The 7733-nt window shown below is 35.5% G+C and overlaps 1 protein-coding gene across 1 annotated transcript; it reads right to left on the bottom strand.

The window, feature by feature from the left end:
* Positions 1–296: 296 nt before the first annotated feature.
* Positions 297–5158, bottom strand: LOC120627768 (acidic leucine-rich nuclear phosphoprotein 32 family member B-like). Its single transcript, XM_039895794.1, has 3 exons — positions 4950–5158; positions 3202–3418; positions 297–2156 (listed from the first exon to the last, which is right to left on the bottom strand). Exons 1-3 carry the CDS (start codon positions 5052–5054, stop codon positions 2104–2106), a joined length of 375 nt encoding a protein of 124 aa, XP_039751728.1. The 5' UTR covers positions 5055–5158; the 3' UTR covers positions 297–2103.
* Positions 5159–7733: the final 2575 nt, after the last annotated feature.

The raw sequence follows: 7733 nt of genomic DNA, 5'->3' as shown, positions 1-7733 counted from the left end.
AATTTAATAGTTATAATAAGCTAAGTAGGTAGGTACTTACAAGTCTCATGACTGTTATAAATCTAGATGAGACTTAAGCATTTCATAGGTTTCGATATATTGTAAGTATGTAAGTAGATATCTACGTAACGTATCTTATCCAATATGAACGCCGCCTATCAACTGCACATGATACAAGAGTGGCGCAATTTATTTTTGTAACGCTATCTTTAAAATCATTATAATAAAGGAATCGGCGTCGCTTGGAGGTTATGCGGCCAAGTAATCTTTTCATAAAGACAAATAATAGGCTTGGGAAACAAAATAACGTTTTACTTAAAATCGGTTGTATTTACATTTCGTCCATCGTAGAAAATCAATTGTGTTCAACATCACAAATAAATAAAAATCGTACTAAGGTATTCACATAAGTCGTACACAGTACATAATATGCGACAGCTCATTTCTACCGTAAAAAACGAAGTGACAAACTATAATCAAATGTGGTGATCCATTTAATTCAAATTTATTTCAATGTCAATCCTAATTAAATTAAGGTCAGGTATTTAGTATAGATGACAATTTTCTAAATGCTCGTCCTAATCGCTCCGCCGGTCTCGAACGAGAGCTTCGCCGCCGCGTGTACTTGTAAAGTAAAAAATATAGTCATTCAAGATTTGTATTTTATTGAATCGGCCGGCGGCGGTGAGAACCCCGATCTGGGACGGGTCGGATGCGCGCGTGATACATCGCCGCTCACCCCGGCGGGCGGCAGCCTAGCCAGCGATGTACAGCGCGCGCCGGTTGTCGCTCCGCACACGACGGCGCGTTGCCGTAGCTTGGTGCGGGCCGGGCGCGTGGACGCGCGGCGTAGCGGGGCCGGGGGGAGCGCGGCAAATCGAACGAGGCCACGCGGGACCGACGCCACTCTCCCTCCCTGCCGGCCTCGCCACGCCGGCTTCGAGCGTCCCTTCCTCGAAAATCACCACAACGTAGGTGCCAGCGTACACACTAATTCTTTAACCTACGAATCTCTTATTCCATACCTCAAACAATGGAAAACGGAACTGTAGCAGCTATCCTAAATTATCAATGTTATGGACAAATTACAGGCAGGTTTTAGGTGTCAGCGTCGCTATCGCGCCACGGCGACCGCGTCGCGCTCTCTTTATCAGTCGCAGGGAGCGGGCGGTTGACGCGATGTGCTAGTCTAGAGATAATGGCAAAATTGTGATGTTTTTCTAATATTTGCAACACATACGTAAGCCGCTACGAAGGCGGTACACTCCAGCAACAAACTTAAATGCACGCAACTGTCCACAGCTTTTTAAGTCATCGAATACCATAGCAACGATTTCACTATAAGAATGGAGTTTAAAGAGTCGATGAAGAAACTAAGGTTTAGAAAACACAACAAAGTTTCCATTTATTTAAATAACAGTTTTCTTGAATGCAATAACCACACTATTTTTACATTAACTGGTTAAAAAACTCAGGCTTCCCTTATACTAAAATATGTACACACAAACTCTCATCGACAACAGAAAATGAAGAATGGAATTGAGCTTTGTGACTTAATCGCTTACTGTCTATATTATTATATCATTATAGCCGTGTCGGGTTATTTATATGTATCAATTACATGCGAATATTTATTTATGCTACTGTGTATAGAAAAATATCACAACTTTACCATTTGGGCTTACAGGTTAACCTAAATACAGAGTGAATTTCACTTAGAAATAAAGTTTACTTTCCAAAACACATTTGTACATTTCATGACAAAAATTCAACAGTATTCTACTAAGTCTTAATTAATTATTTGTTGCAGCGAACCGTGAGAAATTCATACAGCTTTAGAGTACCGAACTTAAATTATATTAAAAAAAATTGATTCTGCATTGAATTAGACTTAATTGAGTTTTTTTTTTATTTGTCATTCAAATATAAGTGCACCCGTGTTAATTGGGAGTGATGTCGGCCACGCGTGTTCCCAACTGGCTGCGTGTTGGGTTTTCGGTCGCTGCTGTCAGTTGAGGCGAAGCGGGGCCGCGCCAGTCCAGGGCGTCACATACACTATATAACTTCACTGTGACATTGTCCTTATAAAGAGCACGAGGCGTATTACGCGTCATCCTCCTCTTCCTCCCCTAATAATTCCTCTTCCACTTCATCATCTGTGAACAATCATTGACCGTCAATCACCAATCCTTCGTAAAGTTCTAGAATTAACATGGAACTGGACTGGATGGACTGTTTAAAATTTATACATATTCAGTCCAAACCATAACATTTGGTCCACCAAGTTTTACGCCATATCATTGTTAACTTCGTAATACTAAGGACACGACTTTGAAATTTATGTGTTTTTGACGTAATAAATCTTATATTTTGTTAACTGATTTGCTTTAGACTGAAAATTCTCTTTGGAAATCGAACTTTAAAGTACAAATGACAATTATTTTGAATTCGTACATGCATAAAAAATTACAGAATCACGATGGATTGACTTCAAAATACAATAACGTATGAAAATAATTGAGAACCTTCGCTTCCTTTTGGAAGGCTAGTGAGCTTTACAAAAAGCAAGTACAAACTTCTCAGTCATGAAAAACTCTTCAAATTGTCCAGTAAATTCCCGAAGTCCAAATGAATAAAGATAATACAATTTTTCTGCAGATAACAGCAAAGATCTTCCAATATAACATATAATTTTTCATATGCTCAGCAAAATTATTTTATTAAACAATAATGTGACATAGTTAAAAGAACATCATGTCTGCAGCTTGTAAGGTTTCAACCATAACAATGGCGGGTAAAAAAGTGCGTGCACAACCTACTTGAATTACACCGTGCGGTAGCTAAGCAGATGTCTAAAGGCTTACGGAAGGGTACGAAAAAAGGTATCACAAAATCACCTTTAATGTGTAGTGTTTGTTTATGCTAGATTCTATTTCTTTTCCCGATTGCTGCAAAAATATTTTTCACAAAGATAAAGTGACGAAAAACAGTGTTAGTGTTAAAAAGAATGACCTTTCATAATAAATTTATCTTGTAGCTACGGAAAAATATCTCGCGCGCTTTTAGTATTCGTGCATAACTCTAAAAGTCAACGTCCTTTTGCAATACGATACAAAATATATGGAATACGTGTACTGGATTGAGAAAAATGTAGGGCAATATTTTGGTGACTTGCGTTCACACTCCTAAGTTATTATTCACCTTCGAGATCGTCATCATCACCCTCCTCTATTTCTTCATCATCTTCGTCAGGTTCATCGCAGTCAGGTTCTTCGCCCTCAACTTCTTCATCGTCTTCTTCTTCCCCGTCGCCCTCCGCTACGAATACATCAAAGTCTTCCTCTTCACTATGCCCCTCTTCTTCTCCACCGCCGCCATTTTCTTCCTTTCGCGCCTTTTTCGCCTCCACAGTTTTCTCCTGCACAATAAATCAATTTAGAATAATGTTGATATTCTCATCAACATACTCTAAATTCGCAACATATAACCAAATACTACACCAGTAAGTGTACTTAAAAAAATGAGTTTGTACTTTTTTATTGCATCGGGTAAAGTGTTTACAAATATTGATGCTGAAATTTTTTGTTCGACAGATCATTCAAAATCATAACTGGCAAACAGCTAGTAATGAAAGTCTTGCACGAACACAATAGAGTTGTTCATGTGTAATTAAATTGACAAAAGCAGCGAATACGGTTTACGTGCAAGAAAATGAAGCGCAGGTGACAAGGATTGGTAACAATAAAAGAAGCGTGGGTTATTAGTATGGGGGAAAGAGACGCTTAGTATGGGGCCGGCACCATACGGCCTATTTTACCACAGCAAAGACACACTTCCGACGGTCAGTATGCATAAAATAGTTGGCGTAGAAAACCCTCGAAACCGCCTGAGCGACAATAGGCAATGCTGTATAGACTTACTTTGAATAATTACGTGCTATATCGAAATTCTTACAAGCAAACATTTAAGTTTAATGATATTAATACTCTATTTAAGTGTATGTTTGGAACGCGCCCGTTGGCTAATAGCTTAAATTTAGGTTACTCTGTGGGAAAGAGACGGAGGATACCACGTTTATTTTATTAGAATTTAGCATTGGAGTTTCATAGTTTGCCTCATTTTCCCTATAGATTAGCAACATCTATTAATTAATCGTTGAACAAATGAAGTTTATATTGTTAACAAAACATCGACATATAAGTTAATATTGCCGGGTCACTGACTGCCATTCTACTAGAGAAAAGACGTAGAAAATAAAAGACTGTTGAAATTATATTTATAGCAGGTATATAAATCAGAATAAGAACGAGATTAAAACTAATAAATATTTAGTTAAAAGCAAAAAAAACATTTTTTAATAGTATTGCTTGACGTTCCGGTAAATCTACTGTATCTATTTGACATTTACATGCCGGCCATGTTATGCTATGGAGCGTCACGCTACCACGGATGTAAACTGGCTTAGAAAGCGCGTCAAAAATAGATAATGAAACGCAATAAAATCAATATTTTAGACACCGTTTAGAGTATTGTAATGTAAGGTAAATGTATTGCCTGTAAACCAGACACGAGTTGGTTCATGCGCCATGTTTTTTTTTCTACCAAGGTCATGCCTCTGTATCCAAACCGAGTAAACAAAACTTACGGACCGCCAAAAGTGGTTGAAATTCTCATTAACAACTCGTAAAATTCTCTTGATGAAAGACATTATAAATCTAGTCTGACTCATCGATTACCTCACATGCTTAAACGTGAGCATTAGCACTTAAGTCCAAAAATACACCGGTTGACCAGAATTTCCTGGAAAAGCGGCAAACTGCAAATACTTGCTTAGCAAGTGAGACCTTTCAGAATTCAATAATGGATTAGAAATAATATGCCCCATATAACAACGTTCAATAAAATGGCGAGCGTCTAAAATGAATACATAGTCTGACATGTGCACTCACCTCTGCTGCCCTTTTGGCTCCTTTTAGGTCACGTTTCGTCTCCCCGGACTTCTCATCTCCGACCTTGTCTACTGCCACTTCACTGTTATTTTCATTGGAGCTCATGATTGTTCTGATTTTTATATTAATTACTAGAAGTATCCAAGTTAGGTATACGGCTGCCACAAACCGACGCGCGACTGACTGATCGAGTGAGCGGGCGGGCGCGATGGAGATGAGTTTGAAAACGAAGATGGCGCGCGCTTCTGTACGCCTCGCCTCTGATTGGTCAAAAGATTCTGCCACCGACAAATAGCAGGAACTATAAACTATAACTTATAAAACCATTGTTCTATTTTTTTTATTTACGACAATATTTATGTAAGACTTACCTTTAAAAGTAAATTAATATTATATTCAATTCATTAAAAAATCAAACAAGGTTTTTAGAGAAAAGGAAAATATATATATTTTTTTAAAGTGCTTATGTTGACTACGTATTTCCGGTGTTTGGAAGACCAACACCTAAGTGACGTAATAAATAACCTTAATGCATTGCTGTCACGCACCTGTCAATGCTCAAGTGTCAAACTGCAAAAGACCAAAAGTAGCGGGAATGTACTCGCTAGTCGCTATGTTTGAAACCGAATGTTATATTGTGTAATGTTTTTTCAATGGTTTTATTAATACAATAAGTTTAGTGATGTGAACAGCAACATTGATTCCTCAAGTATAAAAATCGAAGCAAAATGTGTGATAGTATAGATTTTATCTAAGGTGGACCAAAATTTTCATAAAGTAAATACTTTTTGCTATTTTAATTTAAAGTATTTACTGTAAAAATTAAATGCAAGTTAGGTATAATTAGTTTTGTTTATGTACCTTTTACTATTCAATAGTGCTAGAACCGAGTAATGTTACGATTTTTTCTTTTAATGCTTAAATAATTAAATTACCCAGTTAATGTTTTTTAGAATTTGTCATGATTTAATTTAAAACCTGATTGTATGTTTAATATATTTTAAATAAGGTATTTATAATATCAATTATACTTATCTTCTTATTATGCAATGGATCTATTGACCATATTAATGATTTTGTTCTGTATAGTTGCAGTAAATACTGTTTTCTTAGTTATACCTCCCAGGATAATAGAGTCAGTCAGTCAGTTTTATATTTTTTATAAGCAATATTTTTATTATAACAAATTTATCCTTCACTAACATTAGATGTAATAATTGGAAAGCCCTAAAAGACAATAATCTTATTGTACCTAAGACCTACCTTGTCACCTGATTTGCTCATGTTAATGTTGTTTTTTTTTAATCTATTTTCCAATTCTTAAATAATCTGCTGTTGCGCAAGATAAAAATCATTTCCTTAAGATTCCTTGAAAATAGTTCTATCACAAAGCAATAAAGTTAAGGACAATATTTTTAAAAGTAAATTAAGCCCATTCTTAGCCGTGACCTAACCCATTTGCTGTTGAAGCTTCATCTTGCTTTATATATGCAGCTCTTGTGGCTGCTAAGATGATATAAACAATAGATTGTCATAATTTCCAGTTTGCATTACCACTTTGATCATTGTTTGCTCTTTTTGTAGTGTTGCAAGAAATTATCAGTTCAGTGAAGAAGACTATTGGTTCTTGTATTTAGTCTATTTTTATAGTCTTTCCTTTCTTAAATGAGTTTCAAAACATTCTAGGCCTTTTTTCTCCATCTTGCCTTTAAACATCAAACAGTCAATATAGCCCTAATTCCTGGATATGTGGAAATGCGTTGGGTAAGAAGAAATAAAATAAAACATGCATCTATTGAATCATTTTACTGTTTTTATTATTGTTTTTTTTTATTTGAATTTTCTCACAATAGTATTGGATACATGACCTTAAATTCTTTAAAGATTACTTAAGAATATTTCTATATGAAAAGAACTACCCTTATCAAAGATACTTTTAACAATAAAATGAATGAAGTTACATGTCTCCAGTGTGTACACGCGAAATAAGTGAAACTTCTTTTGTACGAATGTTTTGCTTGTTCACTTACTAAGTTATTTTCTGATATTATATTTAAAGTCATGTTGGATTGAGTTAGGAGTCCAGAGGTCTGGATTACACCATGAAATTATGGTTTGTTAAACTTCTTGCCCCACCAAACTCAAATAATTTCATTTTAATTATTAACAGTTGTCTACACAGTCAAAAGAAGTTTCACTTCAAAAATGTTTAAAAGGACTAATATTGCTAAGGCTGATCAAACATTCCGCGATGCTTTAGATGCTAAGACTTTTATTTTGAATGGTGCAAATAATTTACGTTTAATTAAAGAAGCTTTATGTGCTAAAAGAGCAAAATGGGTCTAAAAAGGTTGCTCTGCCACTGTAAAAAGAAATACATTATAAACTGCACCAGAGATTGCTTTTCCTTCCATTATGTGCTCCAAAAGCGCAGAATAACACTGCGAAACTAATATCGTGTATGTTAAAGTATTATTTGTGAATTAAAATAATTACAGAAATCATTGAATTATCTGAGATATTTTTTTCTAACTGCACTTGTTATGAAACAATGGCTCTCGCATCATTGCTATTCTTTGATGAATTTCATATTTCAGCGTAGCAATCTGCGACAATAACACGATTTACGAGTAATAAAATTGATGTGGAGATCAATACACACCTAATTGAATGTTTATCATATATTTTTTTTTATTACATACATATTGGTGCTTATTAATTTGGCAATACACAAATTCTAAACTTCGCTGAAACAGTATTATACCATCCTTTTCAATAGAAATA

Source organism: Pararge aegeria, chromosome 11 (assembly GCF_905163445.1).
Source record: "Pararge aegeria chromosome 11, ilParAegt1.1, whole genome shotgun sequence".
Lineage (NCBI taxonomy): Eukaryota > Metazoa > Arthropoda > Insecta > Lepidoptera > Nymphalidae > Pararge > Pararge aegeria.
Note: the sequence above shows the minus strand (reverse complement) of the source record. Positions and strands in the feature narration are given on the sequence as shown.

Coding starts and splice junctions, on each gene's coding strand:
- LOC120627768 (XM_039895794.1), bottom strand. CDS start 5,054: ATGAGCTCCAATGAAAATAACAGTGAAGTGGCAGTAGACAAGGTCGGA. Junction 3,419..4,949: donor GAGCCAAAAGGGCAGCAGAG/GTGAGTGCACAT, acceptor TTTATTGTGCAG/GAGAAAACTGTGGAGGCGAA. Junction 2,157..3,201: donor TGATGATGACGATCTCGAAG/GTGAATAATAAC, acceptor GATTGTTCACAG/ATGATGAAGTGGAAGAGGAA.